We start from the raw sequence: 24,739 nt of genomic DNA, 5'->3' as shown, positions 1-24,739 counted from the left end.
ATTCCATTTGGCCCCATTCACGTTTTCCTCTCAGAACAGAAATGAGGATTAGTAAAAGGCACAGCTGAGTAGAAATCTCATCAGTCTACCAAGGGAGAATGGGCACTGGCCAGTTTGTAAAGGGAGTTAAAATTAAGTTCTTAATACAATTTAGCATCAATTAAATGCGTGTAATGAGAATGACCACCCTGAAAATTAATCTATTTAATAAAGTATAATCAAATTAGTCTGTTCTAGGAATGTAGTGCTCCTTCCTTTCTAACTGACCACTATTTTATGAAGTTGGACTTCCCAGATGCCTGGAATTCTTTAAAAGATTTGTAGGCATGTCTTCAAAACGGGGTGGGGGCAGGGCTGGAACTTCCATGATGGTCCATAGTTAAGACTTTGCCTTCCAGTGCAGGGGGTGCAGGTTCAATCCCTGGTAGGGGTTGCTGAAATCACCCATGCTTTGTGGCCAAAAATCTAAAACTTAAAAAACAGAAGCAATATTGCAACAAATTCAATAAAGACTTTAAAAATGGTCCACATTAAAAAAAAAAACCCTCTAAAAATAAATGAGACTTTGCTATTTCTTACAGTAGAAAAATTGGTTTCTTGTCTTAGCAACCTCAATTAACTTCATAACTCTAGATAATGCCAAGGAAAGGAAAGCCATCTAAAATCAGAAAGGAAAATGACATGCCAAGTATCACGGTTTATACCATCGCAGAGACAGCACTATCGTTTTCTCTGTATGGAGCCGCTATGACGGAGCCACCACTGCCCCCGTAGGGTCTGGTAGGGCATCTCCAGGTGGGGCACACCAGGAGAGAACCAGGAGATCCTTCAGACACCTCAGTATAGTATGTGTGAACCCATCGGTTTAAAGTTTCTTGTTGACTCAGCTGGCAGGGCTCATTTTGCCTTTCAACATCCCAGGACCGACAATCTCACTTTTTGTGTACGTTCCTCATGGCCATCATTTCCCAGTCTTTAAAATTATATCCTCTAATATCCTGTGAATCATCCCTGGTTATGAAGTCCTAAATTAGACGCTGCATTTTAACTAAAGGAGACACATTATGTCCAAGAATGACTGCCTCAAATGAGGTCATAGACACTCTAGTTTTACAGCATGAAAAACAAAAGGCATTTCCTTTTTTCTTTCATGTCCCAGGGAATTTTTTTTTTTCCTTTACAAGAGAGAAAATCTAACAAAGTGAAAGCATAAGCAACTGATCATGTGGAACCTGACCCTGATTAGCATTCTTTTGTGCTTCTTCGGAGTTTCATTTTCTCTTTCTCATTGTGAGAAACTGCCTTCTATGATAAATTTAAAACTAGAGTTGATTATCTTGCTTTCTAGTTTGGGGGAAAAAATATCATATATGGCCCCCTCCGCTCCACTTCATAGGCGTCTATGGGGCATGCTGCTGGACAGTGAGAAGACAGGGAGGCGTAGCAGCTCCAGCGCTCAGGGGGCTGCACACACTGCGGGGGCAGCTACAGAGCAGTCACGGCATCTTTATCATCGGGAATAATGACTGGAGGGCAGCACGGGTCCCGGCTTCACCAGGAGCACGACAGAGAGAAACTGGATACAGACTGGAGGGGAAGGAAGAGGAAAAGGCACTAGGGCGGATTTTCCTAGACAACATAAGCTGTGGCCCAACCCCTGGGGATGACAGGACTGAAGCAGCTGAGACGGGGAGGAGGCTCTTCAGGTAAGGGAACGAGGGTGTGTAGAAAGCAGGCAGAGAATGCAGGTCAAGAAGCACAGGCTCTGCTATATTTTGTGTGTGTGTGCGTGCGTGCATGTGTGTGCGTGCGCATGCTCAGTCACTCAGCTGTGTCCAACTCTGTGACCCATGGACTGTAGCCCGCCAGGCTCCTCTGTCCATGGGGTCTCCAGGCAAGAAGACTGGAGTGGGCATACTCCAGGGGATCTTCCTCAGCCACGGACTGAACCCATGTCTCTTGTGTCTCCTGCACTGACAGGTGGGTTTTTTGCCGCTGCGCCATCCAGGAAGTCCAGGATATGTGTATTTTACCACAATTTTAAAAAAAAAAGCAGCAGCAGCAGCATGGGTTTTGGAGTGAAGCTGCTCTACTTTACTGGGGCAAATTACTTACCTTCTGCATCTGTTTCTAAACTTACAAAATGAGAGGCAAAACAGTACCTACTTCTTGGGAGTGAAAGCCCCAGGGTTTTAATCCACAGAAAGCACTGGCAGCTGAGCTGGCTTTATAGGAAGTGCCCAGAGATGGGTGAGAGCACAGTACCTTCACAGGCTGCAGAGTTTAAGCTGTCTCTTCCTACAGAGAAGTCCAGGAGACAGAAGAAGAAAGCCAGGAAAGAGAATTGAGCCGATGGCCATTGTTTTGAAAAGACATTTTTCTTTTTCTTATTGTGTATCTACATGAGGCCGTGGATATTAACTAATTATAATCATTTCACAATGTATGTAATCATTTCACAATGTCAGATAACTGTGCTGACACCCTAAACTTATACAGAGCTATATGTTGATAATATCGCAAAAGTGGGAAAAAAGTTATTTTAAATTTTTTAAAGAAACCACATTTTGAAGGTAGCACTTTATCCTTTCTGAGGTCCTCACTGAACTTTAAATGAGCACCAAGGGTATATCTGTGAAGCTACCTACACTTGGCAATATGAGAAAATCTGTCAGTGCAAAAGAATTACGTCTTCCAGTGTTAAAACACTTCTTTTCAAAGGACAGAATAACCACACTATACTGAATGTGCCTTCTGTCCCATGACCTGAGAAGGGCTGCAGTCCTAAATCAACGGATGCCACACATCCCACGAACACCCGTGTCTGGTTACACACACGTCATCTGACAGTCTGTGGACAGAGGAGTGTCCTGTTGGAATAGCACACGTTCTATGGAAAGGAACAAGACAATATGAGAAAACAACGAGTCCTTCCCATAAAAAATAGCAGAGAAATGTTAGAATATGGGAGGCTTGAGCTGCTTAATATCTGTTTCCTCATTGGAAAAATAAGGTTAGATGTTTTCTAAGGACTCTTGGGACCTCAAATATGCTATGAACTGCCTGATGGACAGGCTGTGTGTAATCAAGGCACAATATAAAACCCTGTATAAGGAGAAACAGCTGTCCGGTCCAGAACTCTGTCCGACAACACCACCAGGGAATCATTGTAGGCAGTGAGAGCAGCATCTGTTTGGCTCCTTCATTTCTAACTTCCCTATAAAGACATGCTATTAATTTGCAACTCCTGACTTCAGTTCACCTTTCCTGAATCTATTTTCACTGTGGTACAGCTACTGAATAGATAATGTGCAAACAGACCAGGTCAGTTGTTTGGTCTAATTAGCTTTCAGCTCAAACTTTTTTTTTTTTTTTTCCCCTTGTGGTTACAGTTATATTGGTCAGAGATGGACCAGAAGCTTTAACTCCAATCTCAGAAACGCTTCATCGGCATAAGCAAACATCTTCCTGTCTGTCTGGGCACACAAGACTAGGGACCAGGAGTCTCAAGTGCAGGGTACACACCTGCACAGGGATTCCAAGAAAAGCACTAGACACACCGAGCAAATTCCCATTCAGGACACCGGGCTTGGACTATGGGAATGAGGGTCCAAAAAAAGCCAGAACAGAACAATTTCCCTCATCTTGCTATTAGAAAACAGTTACGCAATCCCCGCTCCTCACATGTGAAATACTGAAAGATTTCTGCTCCCTCTAAACTTTCCTTGAGAAGTGGCTAAAACTCAGTAATTTCGTTAGATGCTGACTGCCAAAGTTTTCAGCCCTGAGAACAGAAACACCCCTTTCGTACAGGGATTATCCCATAAGCTCAAGACACTCCCAGCATCTGCCCCACCGAGTTTCTCACATCAGCCAGAAATGCCCAAGTCCAGACACTGGCCATCACGACCAGGCCACCCGGAAGTGTCCTGCCCTTGTGGACACACACAGGACAGCAGGCATTCTAGCTATTTTTATACTCAGCTTGTCCGCACTTGTTCAGAGTTCATCTCTAGGTCCTGGGAAATACACCTGATACCATGAGAGCTCTCTCCAGGTACATGAAATTGTCGTGCTCGCTACTCGTGTAAAGAAACCCTGGATGGAAGCAGAGAGGAAATTTTGAATAATCTGACCAACATCTTCTTAACCTGTGGTCCATGTACCATCTGAAAAATGCATGCAAACTTGCACAGCATACATATGTGTACTTTTCATAGAGGTCACTCGTTTTTATTAGCATCTCAAAGAGCTCTAGGACTTGAAAAAGCTGAGAACTACATGATAAAAAATAACCCTTCTTGTTTCGATATGTGAAAATATCACTCTGGTCTCCACGCTAGAGATATCAAGAAAACATAAAGTATATCACCTTTGGTTCTCATTTGTGTATCTTTGAGCAATTAATTCTAAATTAAAAGATAGCATTTGCCATGCATGCTGTTTGTGAAGTTATCTTGCTTCAGTAGTTCATCAAATAATTTTGACAATACAATTTATAATTTGGCTTTAAATAAATGCATCCTCTCACACACACACAAAGATATTCTGTACATAAAATAGTTCCCCAAAATAGGTATCGATGCAGTAAATGGTTCATTTAATTGGATACTTGCTAAAATTGAGGTCTAATCCCACTTGGGTATGTGGAGAATTCTATTCTAGGGGTAGCATAATTCCAGGAAGATGGAAAACCTGTAACTGGATCTCTTGCACTACCTTCCGAAAACAAATAGGGGTGCATTCCATTGCCCCAGCAGTCGAGGGCTTAACTGCAGCTGACCAAGTTTGAGACAACCTACAAAATCTGCTCTGTTATTAGCAACATTCTTGCCTTCATGGAATTACCAGAATGCATGTGACAGTCAGGGTTTCATTAGTGTTGAGCTAGTCTTCTCCCCACCTGCCTGTATCCCTCTGGTGCACAATGCTAGGAAAATTCTGTCATCCACAACACCCAGCTGTGTCATCCAACCACAAGCCAAGCTAATGGGGGTAAGAGCTACGCTAAATGTGAAGCCTGAGGGTGGGACTCTGGCTGAAGCACTTGGATTCTAGCATATGCTTATGATTACCATTAAGCCAGCAACTCCCACGGGATCAGCTATTTTATATGGGTTATTTTGGTTGCGAGGGGGTGGGGTTCAGTAGGGGGTGGGTAATAAACTCTCCTACAGTTCTAAAACAGTTAAGTTTATGCTCTGATCTGATTTTCAAAAAACTAGCTTTCATTCATTTTGAAAGAAATCTATACAGAGTTGAAGACACCGTCCCATGGTGAGGTACTCTCATTAATTTACTTCCATTGGTTTGGCCTTAACAACTGACACATCTTTGACCACTCGTTGAGCCAATCCCACCCTGCAAATAAAATCTTGCAAATATTTTTATAGACATTTCCACTACTTCCCTCACCAGTTCCTCAGGACATCCGAGCTAGTTTATGAGACCCCTTATACATCCTCTCTGCCCCACATCCTACCCATACACCAATACACCTACATTACCCAGTATACCCACGCGCCCAACTTAAACACCATTCCCCAAGGAATTAAAGCTTGTGTCCTCTCCAGAAGGCATGAAGCTGAATAAGACATGGTTCCCAAAGCCCTCAGGCTCCCTTAAAAGCCCCTCAAGCACAGAAACTCCATCCTGTTTAGTTGTGATCCTTCACAGTGCCCTCAGGAGAAGACACTCAGAAGACAAGTGCTACAAAAGAAATTCAAAGAAACAATAAATGGATGAATGAACTGAAGGACAGAGACTCTAGAGATCTATTTTCATAGTTAATTTTCTTATTTATTTTTCTCACACACATTGTTAAAACAATTATTTGAACAAAAGTGTTTATTATACTCACTGTTTAAAATCAATTAATATGTTTGCTAAATGTAAAACTCTCATTCTTTCCTAGCCAGGTTTGATTTTTAGAAGTCAAAGCAAATTGAGCAGGAACCAAAAACAAATGTGCTTACTTCCCAATTTTGCCTGGGTCTACAACAGAGTTGGACTGTGAAGAAGGCTGAGCGCCGAAGAATTGATACGTTTGAACTGTGGTGTCGGAGAAGGCTCTTGAGAGTCCCTTGGACTGCAAGGAGATCCAACCAGTCCATTCTGAAGGAGATCAGCCCTGGGATTTCTTTGGAAGGAATGATGCTAAAGCTGAAACTCCAGTACTTTGGCCACCTCATGCAGAGTTGACTCATTGGAAAAGACTCTGATGCTGGGAGGGGTTGGGGGCAGGAGGAGAAGGGGATGACCGAGGATGAGATGGCTGGATGGCATCACTGACTCGATGGACGTAAGTCTGAGTGAACTCTGGGAGTTGGTGATGGACAGGGAGGCCTGGCGTGCTGCAATTCATGGGGCCGCAAACAGTCAAATACGACTGAGCAACTGAACTGAACTGAACTGAACAATAGAGCTGAGACTCCAGATTCTAATCCTGTGGCAAGTTTTCATCTAAACCTGCTCCCTCACTTGAGCCTCTCCTTTATGCAACAGGCAATGCCTGCGGACAGCTGGATGACAAACACTTAAACAATAAAATGAAATCACCAAAAGGCCTACATACACTTTTTACCACTTTCAAGCTCTAATGAAATGATGTTTGAATCTCAAAAACTATTATTCTGAGTAAAGGAAGACAGACACAAAACAGTATCTACTGTAATGTTCTGTTTATACGACTTCCAAGAATAGGCAACACTAATGTATGGTGGTAGAAGCCAGAAACTGGCAGGATATAAATGGGGTGTGAAGGACATTTTTAGAGTGATGGAAATGTTCTGTATCTTACTTTGGATGGTAGTTACATGGGTTAAAAGTCAACTAGCTGAATCAACTGTGAATTTAACTGTATATTGAGCATATCTCAACTTTTAAATGTATTAAGTACATTTAATACATTAATACCTTTAACACGTAAGTACATTTAATACTGGAGTGGCTACCCACTCCAGGATTTTTGCCTAGAGAATTCTATGGACAGACAGCCTGGTGAGCTACAGTCCATGAAGTTGCAAAGAGTCAGACACGATTGAGTGACTAACACTTTCACTTCTTTCAAGTGACTATTAGCACTAAATAAAAGCTTTTTTGAGGATGTGTCTTCAGAAATCTTGAAGATCTTTAGGATCACTGCCATTATATTAATTTCTTGCCATAGGAGAGGTTGAGGTGACGAGAGAAAGAAGAAGGCAGGGATGGGTGGTTCTTGGCCTCCATGCCCATCTCTCTCACAGGCATGTGCTAGCAATAAGTCCTCAGATATCTCAACTGGGGGACCTGGTCTTTCACAAAAGCTCAAAAGCAGAAAATGAGGAAAAGAGTTGAAACGTATTTTCCTCCTTCAATTGCGTGTTTGTGTTGCTGAACTATTGAAAAACACGGAGAAAACACAGAACATGCTCACATATTTCTTGGAAATCTCTGCTTTATTTAAATTATATTAAATTTATTCTAATTTTGTGCCAATATAACTAGAAGTATGATATTAAGAAAATTTATCTTTCAAAAATTAAGTTATGAATCAATGCTGTTTTAAATGTGAACAAAAAACCATAAAAGGCCATGGCACTCTTCAACAGTACCTAACACCCCTATTAACTGGGCAGTGTGTGTCTTAGTCACTTAGTTGCGGTCGACTCTTTGTGACCCCATGGACTGTAGCCAGGCTCCTCTATCCATGGGGTTTTCCAGGCAAGAATACTGGAGTGGGTTTCCATTTCTTTCTCCAGGGGATCGTCCCAACCCAGGGACTGAACCCAGGTCTCCTGCATTTCAGGCAGATTCTTTACTGTCTGAGTCACCAGGGAAGCTATTAACTGGGCTACCAACTTATATCATATGAAAAATAAAAATCAGCTCTGCTTATTGGACCAGCTGTATTTTTCAAAGAAAATATGAAAGACAAAGACCTTACTGACAAGTCATTCTAACTTTGGTAGCTTCTTTGAAATGAATCAAATTCTGGTTAAGAGTAATCAAAGGTATACATGAGACAACAATACCTGCTTCCTGCACAGACCACAGAAGTACCCAAGAGATCATCTACATAAGCAGAGTTAATGGAGAAGGGGAAAGATGTTATTACAAAACGAGGACAGGTCGGAATCCATGTTTTGTTAAAAATCCAGGATTATCTGATTGCCTTCTTTTCCAAATTAACTATAGAGAAGAAGAGAATTTCTGTGTTAGGAGGGATCCTAGAGGTCGGCCTGTAGAAGTCCTTCATTACGCTAATGAGAAAACTGGACATGTAACCAAGTTCAGTCTGCGTCCATCATTTTCCCCAGACTGCAGTGAGTGGTCCCTCCCAACCCTGGCTGGTCCCTAGCACACCAGCAACCACCGCTATGTGTGCCGCTCCTTTTCCGCAGAACTGGTTCTCCTGACAAAACACTCTTCCCAGCCTCCTTCCTCCTGCTAATCCAGGCTCATTCTTTAAGACTTAATCTAGCTATGACCCCTCCCAGATGCCTTCCTTAATCCCTTCTTATCCTCCACAATGTAGCCCCAAGTGTTAGTTACACCTTCTCTGCTTTCCCAGAGCATCTCATGCGATTTTCCTCTATCATTCTTCCCACCATTCAAATACTGAATGTCCACTCTGGGGGGCCTGGAGGCTAATGCTGGGACACACACAGAGAGACAGACATCACTTCTACCCTCAACGAGCTGTACTTCGGATGCCACTGAAATGCCAGATGACAGTCCATCTATTCTCACAGAAAGACTAGTAACCATTTTTGCAGCCCCAGAACCTGATAGGGTATACGGCACACAGAGGCTCAGTAGAAGGTTGCTCAATTTCGCTTTTATTGTAAAAATCAGTTTAAATTCTTCTTGTTTTAATAAGCAAAGTGACCCTTGAGCAAAATTTAATCTTTAAAACAATGGAGGCTATATTTACCTTCTTCTCATTATCCATGCTGCTCTCAGTTTTATGTGTCAAGGCATGTTCATTTACAATTCTTGCCAGCTTTGACTTCTATCTTTACTTCATAGCATATCACCAAAGAGTCTCAGTTATCCTATGACCAAAGGCTAGTTTAGTCGATTCTGGGAAAGCAGGTAATATGCAAAATCAGGATGCTATATTCTCCAACACACCACCAGTCCAACATTTCTAATACTTCTAGGCTCAAAATTATAGCCAATTATGAAAATATGGTCATATATTTAAAATACCTTCCCTATTATTTAGTGAATTAATTGTTCACTTACTCAATAAGCATGTATGTGCCAGGGACTGGAGATGAATACGACATGGTCCAGGGCATCAACAACCTGCTCATCTTTGGAAAGGTCAGCCACATAAGTCTTACTATTAAGTAGCGGATAAGCGTAATAAGAGGAGTATAGAGGCAGAGAAGGCACAGAGGTGGAGTGAGCAACTTGGGGAGGAGGCAGCCCTCACAGAGGAAGCGACGCTGAGATTTTGGAAGACTTCCCTAACAGCTCCTCGGCCCAAGGAGAGGCCACATCTACACAGATCAGCCCCCTCAGGGTTTACTCAGCAGCAATTTGTTAAGACTCTTCAATGGGGGAGGGGGAAGGCAGTGAAAGAGTCAGCCATGAAGTAAACAATGTTCCCTTCCCAGAAGCGCTGACACACCACTGTGGGCCTAGTGATAAAGGCTCATCCTCCACGCAGAAATGTTATCACAGGATTATAAGCAGGAGCTCAAGTGTGTTCAAGTCTTACAATTTACAAGTGCTAGGTTTCTTTGTTGACTTCTGACCAATGTTCAGTTCATTTTAAAAGCTCCGCTCTTGCTCCTGCCTTCCTCTCTTTCCACCTTCCCACAGCTAAGCTTTGACAATAGGTTCCCCTGGCTGCCTCTGCTTCCTGACCTCAGTCACTCTCCAACCTGCAGCAAATAGGCTTCCCCCTCTCACTTCCCTCAGACCCAGGCTAGCAAAGGTCTCCATTGTTATCTTCACTACAAAGCCTGTGGACAATGTTTAGTTTTGACCTTACTGATCATTTAGATACCTGATACAGCTGTCCACTCACTCTGAGTCTGATGCCTGGGCTTCCAGAAAGTTCCCAAAGAGTCTCCATCAGAGGCCCCCAACGCTTTGCCTCACTCCACCTGGCGCTGTTCCTTGGGTTCCACGTTCGCTCCACAGCTCTCTCTACAGAGACCCTATAATCTCCTGCCAGATCTCATCCAGTCCCAGTTTTAACTGTCTCTCAAATGTTGAAGTCTCCCGTGAGTAAATAGCTTAGAACTCTCAGCCTTGATCTCCTGCCCAAGTTTCCAACTTGTATAGCCAACCATCAGCTGGGTACCGGATGTGAAGAGCCGACTCACTGGAAAAGACCCTGATGCCGGGAAAGATTAAAGGCAGGAGGAGAAGGGAACGACAGAGGACAAGATGGTTGGATGGCATCACCGACTCAATCGACATTGAGTTTGAACAAACTGGGAGATGGTGAGGGACAGGGAAGCCTGGTGTGCTACAGTTCATGGGGTCAAAAAGAGCAGGACATGACTTAGTGACTGAACTGAACTGAACTGAGCTGGGTACATCAGCTGAGTTCCAAATTTCACAGGCTAAATTTCCCCTGGTCACTTTCTGCTCATCCATTAGAATTCTCAATTTCAGTTCTTTGAGACCCCATGGACTATACAGTCCATGGGATTCTCGAGGCCAGAATACTGGAGTGGGTAGCTGTTCCCTTCTCCAAGGGATCTTCCCAACTCAGGGATGGAACCCAGGTTTCCCGCACTGCAGGCAGATTCTTTACCAGCTGAGCCACCAGGGAAGCCCAAGAATACTGGAGTGGGTAGCCTATCCCTCCTCCAGTGGATCTTGCCAACCCAGGAGTCGAACCGGGATCTGTGCATTGCAGGCGGACTCTTTACCAGCTGAGCTACAAGGGAAGCCTCAGTTCATAACACTCCAAAACAAAAACTCAAAAGAGTTTTTCCTGGTTCCCTGTATGCATTAATCACCAAATCACACCAACTTCACTGCTGTTTTCCCCACAGGCTCCCTTATTATTCCCTTCTATCTGTATCCTCATCTAGACTCTCATCATCTTTACTTGGATCAGTGCATTAGCTTTCCAAAGTGTTTCTCTGCCCCACAATCATGGTGTACCTTAAAGCTATCCATTCCTCTCCAGAGAAATAAAGACACAGGGGGATCCTGGGACAGAAGCAGCAAACAGTTACAATACCACAACTGTGAATTTATGGATTTTAACCCAACAGCTCTGAAACCAGATTAAAACTATAATGGTCTGAACTGGGTATGAGCGGAGAGGTAGAGGTGGAGAGTGGAAGAGACAGAAGAAAAAAGAAATCAGTGTAAAATTTAGATTAACTGAAAGAAGAGTTCCTTCTTAAGACCCCCTTCAAAAGTCCTCTGAGTATCGAAGTATTGTATTAATACTTCCATGAACTCTAAAGAGAATGGGTGCTAATGTTCCTTAACTTCCACAATAAAAACTTTTTTAGAGTATAGATAAGAGTAGTATCGTGTCTATTTAGGACTGTATAATTGAAATCAGCTTCTCCTGGGCTTCTTCTAAACAATGACTCATGTTGTTTTAGCTGGTGTTGACTCACTGCCCCACAAAGGATGACACAGCTTTAAATAAGCAGAGCGTGGCCTGCTTTTTCCAATTACCAGCTTCCAGCAACTGAAGAGGGGGGAGTCCTCTGGCATGGGGCTTTCTGCAACTAAGCACAATTTTGATTTTACCAAAATAGTTGCCAAGTGGACCTTGTAATCACTGAGCTTTCTAAGTGAGGAGGAGAGAAGTGAAGTCGTGGTATGTTAAAAATCACAGGGGCCAGGCATCATCTGTTCTTTCAAAACAGAATCTGCGGAAACTTAACAGTCAGCGCTTTTCCCATTTAATTGCCTGCTCCACTGAGGTCAGCAAATGTTTTTCTTTAAGATGCCAATGAAAAGTCACAGTGAGTGTGTTTTCCAGACTCTCCAAGTTACGTCTGGTGAGATAACGAGCATGGGGAGTCGTAATAGTGTTTGAAAGGAAGCTAAGGAAATGTCGTTCTCTTAACGGTCACCACCTTTTCTCCAGTTCTAGACATTTAATGGTCTCTCATCAGGTCTCCGGTTTCCCCCGCCTCCATGTTTTCCTTGCTGTTGGCCTGACTGCTCCCAGAACACATTTGTCCACGCCTTGGGCCAGCGTAGGTGCCGCGGTAATGCAAGTGGGTGACCAGGGGTCGGGAGGACAAACTCAGACCCCTGACGCATTCCACAAGGCCCTTTTCCATTCTTTGCTCCCCAGCTGAACCACAGAGATTAGTCCTCACTCATTACTTTTTTTTCATGATGCTCAGTTCCTATTAGTAATATGCTCTGAACAACTCGGCTGGTTAAAAATAGAAAACACTTCTAAAGACATGGCAGTTGGCAGGGAAGCCCAAGCCACACTGTTTATGTATAACTAAAATGACGGTCTAGTCTTTAATAGTTTCAGTGTTCTGAAAAACAAAGCTGATCAAAATGAATCCCCTGGAAAATGAACACAAGTGCCTGGAGGCCACTCTGTGGACTCTGACCTCTCCCGAAGATTCAAGTCCAGACTACAATGAGCCCTGGGTTTGTTTTCTAAACAGAAATCCTTGAAGCCCAATTTCGGTTCAGCATCATCTGTGGCTCCAGGGTCACCGAGGGACACAGGCTGTGCTCAGGCAGACAGGAGACCAGGGATGGCCCGGAGTCCAGACTGGACTGCACAATCTAGCTCAACTTATCCTAAGTTTCCAAGCAACATTTACAACAGAACTGGTCTGCACAAAGGCGTGGTCCAGGAGCTGCTTATCCCTTGGTTGGTTTCAGTCAAGACAAAGTGAAAACCTGACTGAATATCAGGAGAGACAAAAGGAAAACCCCATTAATTCTCAGGGAGCCTTGTTTCTTGACCTGCATTAAGAACTGTATGTTATAGATCACATGGAAAGAACAAAATGAAAAATACGTTTTTAGCCATAGAAATCTGTCTTAGTAGTTAGAGAAAATAATTGATAAAACTAAAATGAAAAAAATTCTAAGAACGTGAACCTACAGGTTAAAGGATTTAAAAAATGCCTTCTTTTCCTTCTGCCTAAAAAAGAGCCCTGGGAATATTTCCTATAACTCAAAATTGCTTGGATCTCACTTCCATGGTCAAGCTAATTGACTTCTATAATACGTTTTGTCCATTTTTAAAATACCGTTACCTAAATAAGACTGCAAGAGGGCAAGAATACAGCATTTACATTAAAAAAAAAAACAACCATTATTTCCCTTCAAGGGTTAACAAAATTTCTCAAACTGTATCCATTCACAAGTAACTCACTCCATGCTTATTCCATTTAAACAGAATAGTCATGATTGCAAAAAATGATTAAGTCAACACTAAGCATAATATCTACTGTGGAAGAGTTACTAATGCTGGTTGCTAAGTGGGGATACCATAATGCTGTCCCTGCTCTCAATAAACCTATAACCAAATTGCAGCAGAAAAACACTAAATCCGTAATATACAAAATAATGTTTCAAGATTTAAATAACAGGTTATAGGCACCAGTTTTGGAAAGACAGTCATCACCTTGCTATGTGATCTCGGGCTGATTCTCTGTCCCTCAGTTTCCTCCTATGTCACTGGATTGTGGGAAGGATTAAATGAGATAGTGTATGCCACACACGTAAACTACCAATAAAATGAGGACTTTTTTGGGGGAAAAAAAAAAAACAACCAGAATTGACACCACAGGACAGTATATGATGAATTACCAAATGATCATTATTGTTATGGTAGGTGAAAATTCTTCTGGCTACAACTGTCAAGGAAATCTTTAGAAAGGAAGCTTAGTCCTTACTTCTTTAACTACATTTATCCTCTTCTGTTTTGCTTTATATCCCCAGCCACTTAAATATGGATTCAGTCCCAACCACTGACCTGTTAACTTTGGCTACTCTGTGATTTTTTTCAGTATGGTAATGAAGGCAGGGAAAAGTGGGAAGGAAAGAGATCAAACATCAAATTATTAGTTAAAATGGCATTTTAGTAAGTTAAACCTTTTTGTTCTAAACACCTGTCAGGTTTCTCTATAGCTCTATAAAAATATAAATCCATTGATAGGTCTTTGTATAAAGACAAATGCATGTCCATTGTTTTCTAAATACTGAACAGGAAACTTCGAAGGAATTCTTGTCCTTATACATTACAAGAGTTACAAGAGCAAATCTGGTCCACTGACCAGAAAATTTAACATAGGAATAAAGATTACTCTCTTATACATAAAAGATATACAACTTAGAATGACTAACACAGTATATATAGATCTCAGGTGTTGGACAATTTAAAACTACTACATACTCCTCTCTTTGGTTTCCAGTTCCTCCTTCTGCTTCCTGTCCTTGGTATTACGTGTTTGTGTGCAGTCATCATCTATCTGTCAAAGGGATCAGAAATGGAATGCACAGGTTTAATCAGTTATTAAGGGCAACACGAGACACCACAGCTGGTTCTCAACTTGACATTAGTAGATGTCCTCCCACGCTTGGAATTACTTGGCACTGAATGTCTGTCAAATGGATAGTTTTATCTGTAATAGTCATTTATTGAAGACTGATGTAAAACATCTGATACTCAAAGAATATGTCATAAACTGCAAATATTTAGGAAGATGATACATAATGAAAACAATCCACTACTTTCTTTAGTTTGCACTCTAAGTTTTCCGACACAATGTTAACATTTTGATGCATATCCTCTAATATTCTCAGAACAATGGATGCATGGAATTCCATGTTATAAAAGACAGAACATTATACAAAACTCACTAACTCAAGTAACCAGAACACAGAGGACACGAACACAAACAAGAAAACCAAAAAATCCTCAAAGAAATGGAAATAAATGCTATCAAAATTTCTCCTTAGATTATATATTTTAGTCATTTGAACAGCATTTTCTTTACACAGTTCTAACCAGCCTATCTAATCAAAAGTAAATCACGAAGCATGCTAAAAATAGCAATATTAGAACAAAAGTACCACTAATGGCTTTAAGATCTGCCTGAAAATAAAGAAAAAAATAGCAACAATAAATAATATTTAAATTAAATTACATAAGCAATAAAACAATACACCAACATACGCTATTTACTTTTTTTATCCTTTAACTTTATATTGGAGTACAGTCAGTTAACAATATTGTGATAGTCTCAAGTGCACAGCAAAGCAACTAACTCTAAGCTATTCACTTTTAAAGCAAACAACTTCCACATCAGTCAGTGCCTATACTATAGCACTGTAATTCTCGTCTTAATGATGACAGTCATTTAGGAAAAGCTCTTTTCTGCACTATTTGAAGATACATTTGACTTAATATTTTCATCCAAAGAGACTTAAAAACAAAACAAAGTCTATCGTTTAAATAAACTTTATTGCCAAAATTTTCTTCTGAGAAACATTTTATTCTCTTCCATTGCTTTTCTATAGACCATTTTACTTCTATTCTTGGCTAGAACTAGTATCAAGAGACCACAGATTGAGAAAACAGAGAATGGAAATGATTTCGGAAGTGAAATAACTTGGTTTAACGATGAAATGAGAAGAAATTCTGATTATATGCAAACTAGAATGTTTATTTTCGTGTGACACATGTGCAAACGTTCCAGTAACGTCTCAGCACGCTGCTAAGCGGAGAAGAGTCCCACCAGAGCATCCTCGGTAGCAAATCCGACAAAGTGGACGCTGATACCCACCCTCCCCGCACACAGCATTTAATTCTGCAACTTTGCTTCCATCGTGTCTGACTCTTCGTCACCCCGTGGACTGAAGCCTGCTCCTCCGTCCACTGGACTCTCCAGGCAAGAATACTGGAGTGGGTTGCGATGCCCTCCTCCAGGGGATCTTCCTGACCCAGGGATCAAACCCACATCTCACGTCTCCTGCATTGGCAGGCAGGTTCTTTACCACCAGCACCGCCTGGGAAGCCTCTTTCATACTAACCGTGGAATAAAATTTTGCTTCCAAACAACAATGTATTTTGAAAATTAGGAAATTTATCATTATAGGTTTCATAAACTCAGACTAGGTAAAACTAACCCTTTTTATTGTATGCTGTGGCAAAGCTGAAAAAAAAAAGTAGGTTAAAATATATTGGTTGACTTTTTAAGGGCAAAAATGGCACATACAATAAAACTAGGGAGAATACTGAATGTAGATTTTATAGTTTGTAAAATAAATTAAATGTAGAAGGGATGAGAAAAATAGAAAATCATTAGAACATCACTGTAATAAATGTTATTGGCAAGATCCATATATGGACAAGAAAATCAGAGGAAGAACGTCTGAGGAGTTAACAGGATGTTAGCACCATCAAAAATTCTCCCAAGATACTGATTAATTCACACAGGGAAACCTGTAACAACCTGCAGGCAACACCTGAACCAGGTGATGAGGGCTAACATTAACAAGACTGTGACATAGTGAACTCCCAAAATGATGTACTGAGAAAGGCCTGACATCATTCAGTGAAATTCTCGCCCCAAATGCATAACTTCTATCCAATCAAGAGAAGACAGTGAGACCAATTCAAAGTGAGGGACTGCCTACAACAACCAACTGGTCCTTCTAAAGTGCCAAGGTCACAAAAGACAACAGACTGTCGTGGACTATGCAGGAGGTTTGGGCATCATGACCAAGTGCAATACGGGATCCCAGATGCAATCCTACAACAGAAAAATCCCAAGTCTAGTGGAAAAAAACTCGTGAAATCAGAATAAAGTCTATAGTTTTGTTGCTAGTACTGTTATTGTTTAGTCACTCGGTCATTTCCAACTCTTTTCAACTCCATGGACTGTAGCCCGCCAAGTTCCTCTGTCCATGGGATTTCCCAAGCAAGAATACTGGAGTGGGTTGCCATTTCCTTCTCCAGGGAATCTGAAGCAGGGCACTCAAAGCTCTGGGACAATCGAGAGGGATGGGGTGGGGAGGGAGGTGGGAGAGGGGTTCACGATGAGGGGACACATGTACGCCTTGGCGGATTCATGTCGATACATGGCAAAAACCACCACAATATTGTGAAGTAATTAGCCTCCAATTAAAATAAATTAATTTTTAAAAAATTAAAATTAAAGAGTTAAGGGAAAGTTAATGATTCTACAACACTCTAAGTTCCTTGAATTTGTTTGGAAACATTAAGGATTAATGATCAGGGAGAACAGATCAAGATAAAAATGGACAGAGCAACTGGCAAAATATTTAGCCAAATGACACGATCAAAGGAAATGTGCCAGATGTTTTCCAACAGCTCTACACAAGGAGCCACCTACAATCAGCAAGGACCCCGCTGTAAAAAGAAACCAGAGACACCCACTCCAGTTTCAACTATCATGAGTTATGATCCCTAAATACCTTATTCTCTCCTAAGAATTCTAGTTCCATTATTCTTTCTGAATCCTCTAGAAAGTATACCTACTAGGCCACAGAATTTAGTGTACCTGTGTACATGTTTGTCAGCTCACATGGACCCACATTAATACTTAACTCAATGAGAGTTGGCACCTTGAAATAAATGTCTTTTTATAATTAATTTTTTCCCAGGAAAGTACCCATAAATATGTCACTAAAAGTTGTTAATTTTAGTCTTCTCCACAAATAAAATATTTACTTTCTATTCATCACTAATTCTAGTTTAATCAAATCATCCCCATTAGGATGAATAGTTATGCTATTAGGAAACAATATGCCCTGGACGAAAGTTTTAACATTGCCGTAGAATTAGAATTCCTAGGATAACCTTGGGGAGCTTCTCTATTTGTTTTTGAGAACAGCTGGCTCTTTTTCCTACTCTATTTTTGTCCTCTTTCAGGAAGTTTACGGTATCTTTGGAAAAACATCAGAAATACTCATGGTCATTTAAACTGTACCTTCACCAAAAAATGTTGTATATGATATTTGCATATAATTTAGGAAATCTTTGAAAAACAAAATATCTACCTTTATCTTCAGCTACTTTTCATTTTCTAAGTGAAATCATTTTGAACATACACTTGACTCTCGATTCTGAATAAAGGTCTAAGAACTGAGCTTCCTAAAAATCACATGATTCTAAGGACAATTCCAACCATCTGTTTTAACAGAACTGAGAATTTATAATCCTTCATTCTCTTTTATCCTTACAACAGAATGTAAATATAGATGTTTGTGAAATAAGGAATTGCTTTTTCTCTCCCAACAAATGCTTAGTACTTGAGTCTCTTTCCTGCATGAGTAAGTATGGGAGATAGGTATCAAAAACATTTTACTCCTCTTGGCATCAACAACTGTGATTAAAAGTGGTAATAGCAATAAAACAGCTAACAATTATCAATCAGATGCTTCCTTGGTGTCAGACACTAGTCAAGTAGCTGAAGCAGTCTCCCCAAGGTCACATGGTAGGAAATGGTGTAAGTGATGAACACAGTCTGGCAGTCTGACCCCAAGGCTGAGTAACTGGCAAGAGTACTTTATCCTGGATACTTTAATAAAATAAAATGGGCAGGCCCCCCCCCAAATTACAATGGACCCCCATCTTCAGTGTTGAAGAGTAACAGGGAGAGGTGTGAAATGGAGAAGACACTATGCAGCTTCAGCCTGTGGAGGCCTGAGTTGTTGGATCCTTTGGGGTTTTTTTTTTTAATGGGAAACTGAAGTTCGTATCTGAAGCCTCTTGATTTTGAAATGTTGCCATTTATTTCCAACTTTTTTCTAAAAATCCTACTGGTCTGAAAGGTACAAGGCTACATTCATTCTCAAGGCAGGCTCTTTCACTTCATTCATCGTTGTATCACTAATGCCTACTGTGTTTCTGGGACATAGTAGGTGCAAATAGGTTGACTTGTGCTGTTAAAAATGCTTCCATTTTACCTTGGCTATTTGGTAGGAATTCATTAACTTATTGAGCTCCTGCAGTGGCTGGACACTGATCTGGGCACTCAGGATACAATAGTGAAGAAAAGAGAATAGAAGAGAGGGCGAGAGAGAAAGAGAAAGGGAGAGAAACTATATTTTAGTGGGAAAAAATAGACCAAAAGAAAAAAAGTCAAAAGCACATAAAGTTAGATGAAGTATAGGCTTGGAGAATAAGCAGATGACTTGCTCTGAAATAAACTACGCTACCCAGAGCTAAAGAATGCTGATACTCAGGAAATCAGATACAATAGCCCATGCTTCCTAGTGCCACCCTGGTCACTACTCCACAAATATGCTACACATATGTAAGCAATTTCAAGGAGAGGGTACTCTTGAAAGAGAGAGTGCTCTCTTCATAAGTGGAACAATACATTCTTGCTCCTTGGCTTGAAAGGGAGTATTGATCAGTAGTTAGTGAGTCAAAGGTTAATAATTCAGGCCTGATTATTTCTGTTATCAGACGCATGATTGATGGTGTCCTCGGGCTCCCTGTAAGAACAGGGACCTCCTCTGGATTGCTGTTACTGAGAACCGAGGAACTGAGCTATTCTCTCACAATTCGGTTGCAGGGGGCAGGGGTCATCTATCTCTTGGCTCAGAGGGTAAGGGACACAAAGGTTCCCCCACAGGGGGTGCAGGGCAGTCACCAAAGATGCAAAGTTGGGGCAACATAAGTCTAATTGGCAACTGTACGGTAAAGCACCAGCTGGGATAGGCAACTCCTGCTCTCGTGTATTATTATCCCAGAAGACCGCATGCTGAGCAGATGGAACTTCTCCAGTCTGCTTTGGAAAGGGATATAATTTCGGATAGCCCAAAGGGCATGATCTGGCTCCACTCTTAGACAGCTGCAGAGGGCTACAGACGGGGGCGGCCACACCAGGACCAGCTAGCAAAGTGCAAACCCGGCCCCCACCTCTCACCAGTATGTCAGTTTAGTTACTTATAATCTGAGTGATTAGAGTTGACCGTCAGGCTTAGAAAAGAAAATACCCGAAAGACAAACACGTTTGTACCTTCAATTAGCCTTTAAAATAAAATGTACGGCTCTTAAAACTGGAAAGAAAAATTGTTATTTTCTCATTGTCTTTATATAAAAATTAGATTTCACTCAACCTGCTCTCTTTGAAAGAAATATTTTCTTTGTTAGCCAAGCCCAGCCCAGGTCTCATGCCAACGCAGGTTGTTCTTCTCATGGATGTTAGCCAAGAGGATACTTCTTGAAATAAAGTCACAATCTGCTAAAAGCCTTGCAAGTCCATTAAATTAGGAAGCAAGTAATCCTTATCACAACTAAAGATAAAAGCAAGAGAAAAAAATTACTGAAAATAAACATGCAGAAAAGCACACCACTCAAACTCCCCGTTGGTAAAGAAAACCATTGCTCAATGGATGCATGGCAGATAGTCACATTTAAACAAATACTATTTCCCCTAAATATGTGTCAGAGACATCAAATACTATACCATCTCACTTACTAGTGTAATAAATCTGAGCATCCAAGGTAACTTTTTGAGGGTCTCACATTTGTTTACTTAACAGAAGTCTTGCCAGCCTTGATCTTGCATCAAATAGATGAACACCAATAAAGTAATTAAGCTAGATCCCTGATTTATGAAATCTAAAACGCACATAGTGAAAAGCCTTCAGACCTCTTTTGACCCAAAGGAAAATCAGAATTGCATTTATACACAGTCAATATTAGCAATAAAACAACAGTGACACCAGTGTATGTATACATTCAAAAGTTTTTTTTTTTGTTTTTTAATCTACATGTTAAAATCGTTTTTAAAGGTCTACCGAGATTTCCTTTTTGGAGAATCTCTCCATCTGTGTTTTAGCTAATGTGAAATGTTACTAAAAATTTCTCGATAGTGTTTGCAGGTTTAAGATAATACATTTTTCTTTTCTATTTTCTCCTGCTGCTTCACTTTTTTTTTTTTTTTTAAATTCTGCAATAGTTCAATAGATGAATCTGGCAGAAACGAGGCATATGCCTATTACCAGCAAGCTGTATCAGAACACAACTCTGCTAACCTCGCCTGGCCAACGTCTTCAGAAGACAATACAAAGAACCACAGGCTCACTCGTCGCGTCCACCAAAACTTGAAACCACAGTCTGACGATGGTGGTCCTCTGCTTTGGCGGAAAACCCAGCTGCCTGTGAAACCACCCCCTCCCCGACCCCCCAGCCCAGGAGACTGGTGCCCGGTGGGCGATGTGGGTACCTGCTGCCTGGGAGGCTGGCGGTCGCCCGGGGCGCGCAGCGCGGCTCGGGGCTGGGCGGCTGGGGGCGCGCGTACGAGTGGTAGGCGGTGAGCACCACGCCGCCCGAGTCCTCCACTTCCATCGTCAGCCGCGCATGGCTCCGCTCGGGCCGGAGAACAAAGGCGGGGACCAGCATGGGCCAGCGCACCGGCCCGGTCCCCGGCGGGGCGGGGAGGCGCGGCCGTCGGGCTCCCGGGGCCGGGGCTCCTCCCGCCGCCGGGCTGTCAGGGGCGCGGGCTCGCCGCCCCGCCCGCCGCGCGGCTCATTAGCATGGATTCGAGTCCACGCCCACCAGCCCCGCGGGCTGGGACCGGGAGGGCGAGGCGGGGGGCCGGGGCTGGCTGGGGTGTGGGATCCCCGCTTCTGGGAAACTGGAAGCCCACCGCGATCCTCGGAGGCTCGCGCTGGCCGCTCGGGTCAAGTTTTTCTCGCTTTTGTTTCTTTCCCTTTTTGCCTTTCTCGCCCCCGCCCCCACCCCTTCCAGCGGGAGGCTTATCCCGCGGCCGGGAGCGTTTCCTTCTCGGCAGCTTGGAGCCGAGAAAAAAACGCGCCTGGGAGCCCGTGCTGAGCGGCCGAGGGGCCGCCTCAAGCGTGGGGAGGAGAGGGAGAAGATGGGACTCTCTCATTTAAAGCATCCACATCAAAAATTGAAGACACGGATTACGTTGCTGTTTACTTAGTCCGGTTACACTGGACTTGATTGCCTCTGGGGCAGGTACCGCCCTCCTGCGACAAGCTGAGAACCTCCCTCACCCTGGGTGCCACAACCACCAAACTCTGCCTGGCCCCGCGTCCCTGCCCTCCTCCTCATCCCCATTATATTCAGAGACTGCCTTAGGCATGTCAGAAAACCAGACTTGATCCTCAGGCGAAGAGAGCATGTTCTTTCCAGAGGTGGTTATTGAAGAGGGGTCCAGGGACCCGGCAGGCAAGCGGGTGAAGGTGGCGTATTCAGAAATTTGGGGTCTGAAATGCATCTGTAAAGAACACTCTTTCTAACCGATGAAAAAGAGAAGCAAAACCTCTCACCCTATAAAAAGGCCCACCCTGTCCAGGCGCTTGACTTGCTGGCACTTATTCTCCCCTGGGAACCTAGGTTACCCCTTACTGAGGGGCGACCTCTCAGGGTCTGTTTCTGTATCCCTGAACCAGAGCGTAATCTCACCAAGTACATGCTGGTTCTCTCTGTTGCTTCCTTCACTTTCACCGAGAAGGCAGACATTTGTCTTCATTGCCCTTTCAGAAACTAGGAAGACAAAAACAAACGATAATCCAAAATGGCTTTTTAGAAAATGTTTGGTTAACTAAAAGGTGGGATAATAATGACTAACATTTACTGATCCTATACATTAGCTCTTTGAACAATCCTGTAAGGTAGGTAGTGGGGCTTCCCCGTGTGGCTCAGCGGTAAAGCAGGAAACACAGATTCAGTTCCTGGGTTTGGAAGATTCCCTGGAGGAGGAAACGGCAACCCACTCCAGTATTCTCGCCTGGAGAATCTGATGGACAGAGGAGTCTGGCCAGCTACAGTCCATGGGGTCCAAAGAGTGGAACATGACTTTATGTCTAAAACAACAACAACAAAAATCCATTTTATTTAGAAACCTGTCTAGTGCAGTTTGGGACAGCACCGCTGTATTCAAGTATTTTATTTCTTCAGCAAATAAATGACCCTAAGAGGGATAAATAAGGTCTACCAATAGTCTTATATTTATCAAGGTCAGGTTTGTCACCAAATAACTTTTGACACTAAACTTTTTAAAAAATGTGTGACTTTTACAGCTTTTTGATTTTTGGAATTACCCTAAGGAATTAGAGTAGCGGAAACTTTCCCAGGCATGGGATTTCTCCTTGGCACTTTTTGCTTGTTTCTGAACAACAGACTCACAATTTTAAATACCTGCAGTGTATTTCCTTGGAAATATTTCGGCCATGACTCAGGTCCAACATGGCAGAGAGCTCCCTGATGCTCATTTCAGGGGCCTCCTCTGCTTTCTCTTGAATATTCGTATTTTAGACACCCTGGAGTCACTTTGGCTCCTCCCTCCAAACAGTGATCCCAGCTGTCATTTCTTTCTCAGGTCACAGTCAAGAGTCCCAGCCCTTCCTTCTACCATCATCACTGCTGTCCTTGTTCTCGCCTCGCCATCTCTTTCCTGGGTGACAGAGATCTTTCCTCCCTTCAGCCCTCCCCCATATCCCAAGTGCTGGAAGAGTGATTTTCCCTAAACACAAGACCCTCCCCCTACCGCCACTAAAAACCCTCAGTTGTAACCCACTTGCTGCAGAATTAAGTTCAAGTCCCTCAGAACAGTTTCTTTCTTCTGTTTTGGTCACCTACTACTTTCACACTCCCAAGTCCTCGCGGCTTACACCAGCCTTTCTCAAGTTCTTACCTTGCCTTTGCTCTTCCCTGTCCTTTTCCAGTCTGGAAATCCTTAAAACCACCCACCCACCCCCAAGAAGTCTTCTCAGGTGTTCCAAATTCTAAGGAACCCCTCCTCCTGCCCTCCTGAGGACGCTGCTCCTGCTCCTGTGGTCTTGCCATGCACTGAAAGCACAGTCAGCCAGAATCGTGTGCGCTGAGCACATGCCCGGCTCCCGGACCCTCATCACATGGAGCCAACAGGGCAGAGGAGTGCTCCCCACTGAGTCCAGACGTGGCCACGAAATCGTCACAGAGGGAAGCCCACAGCAACGAGGCAGGTTTGAGATGAAACTTTGCTAACCCGGGGTGGTATTACTATTCCAGAACAAGTCAGTGTCTTCTCCTAAGTTGTTTTTCCTAAGTTGTAAGCTGTTAGAAATGCTAGCGTCCCATTTTTGTTGCTACATCCCAGAGCCCATGTTTTGCAGAGTCCTGACTCAGTAACGAATATTGCTGAGTGAACACAGAAATCGATGAATCAGTGAATGAGATAGCACTCTTGAATGCAACAGTTCCAATTTTCAGGGTAGCCAAGGGATTATTATAAGTGGTTCATAAGTCTCTATGGGACTTCCCTCGAAGCTCAGATGGTAAAGAATCTGCCTGCAATGCAGGAGACCTGGGTTTGATCTTTGGGTCAGGAAGATCCCCTGGAGAAGGGAATGGCTACCCACTCCAGTATTCTCACCTGGAGAACAGGCACTGGAAAAAAAAAAGTTTTACCTGTATGTATTAATATTTTTTGAATGTGGGTATGTGCTGTTGACTTAATAAATGATGACTCTGTAAGCATTTTTGAGTTTTTGGGTTTCATAAAGCTGGTGGGGCACATGTATTAGATTTCATAGGATACATGCGTGCATGCAGTCGCCAGTCGTTTCCAATTCTTTGTGACCCCATGGACTGTAGCCTGCCAGGCGCCTCTGTCCATGGGATTCTCCAGGCAGGAGGACTGGAGTGGGTTGTCATACCCTTCTCCAGGGGATCTTCCTGATGCAGGGAGCAAACCCTCATCTCCTGCGTCTCCTGCATTGGCAGGCAGGTTCTTTACCGCTGCGCCACCAGGGAAGCCCCATTACAGGATACGCTGCACAAGATACTCAC

At 42.8% G+C, this 24,739-nt stretch overlaps 1 protein-coding gene and 1 long non-coding RNA gene across 6 annotated transcripts in view; one reads left to right on the top strand and one right to left on the bottom strand.

Annotated features, from left to right (window-relative positions):
* ARHGAP28 (Rho GTPase activating protein 28) overlaps positions 1–21,447 on the bottom strand; it is a 142,370-nt gene extending 120,923 nt beyond the window's left edge. For all 5 annotated transcript variants that reach the window (XM_027960992.3, XM_042239677.2, XM_027960995.3 and 2 more), the window contains exon 1: positions 21,168–21,447. In XM_027960992.3, coding sequence (XP_027816793.1) covers positions 21,168–21,343 — 176 coding nt within the window. In that variant the 5' untranslated portion in view covers positions 21,344–21,447. The remainder of the gene's footprint in view (positions 1–21,167) is intronic.
* Positions 1,288–7,875, top strand: LOC121817770 (uncharacterized). Its single transcript, XR_006057830.2, has 2 exons — positions 1,288–1,706; positions 5,915–7,875. It is a non-coding gene; the product is annotated as an uncharacterized LOC121817770 (long non-coding RNA).
* Positions 21,448–24,739: the final 3,292 nt, after the last annotated feature.

This window comes from Ovis aries, chromosome 23, assembly GCF_016772045.2.
Source record: "Ovis aries strain OAR_USU_Benz2616 breed Rambouillet chromosome 23, ARS-UI_Ramb_v3.0, whole genome shotgun sequence".
NCBI classification, from domain to species: Eukaryota; Metazoa; Chordata; class Mammalia; order Artiodactyla; family Bovidae; genus Ovis; species Ovis aries.
Note: the sequence above shows the minus strand (reverse complement) of the source record. Positions and strands in the feature narration are given on the sequence as shown.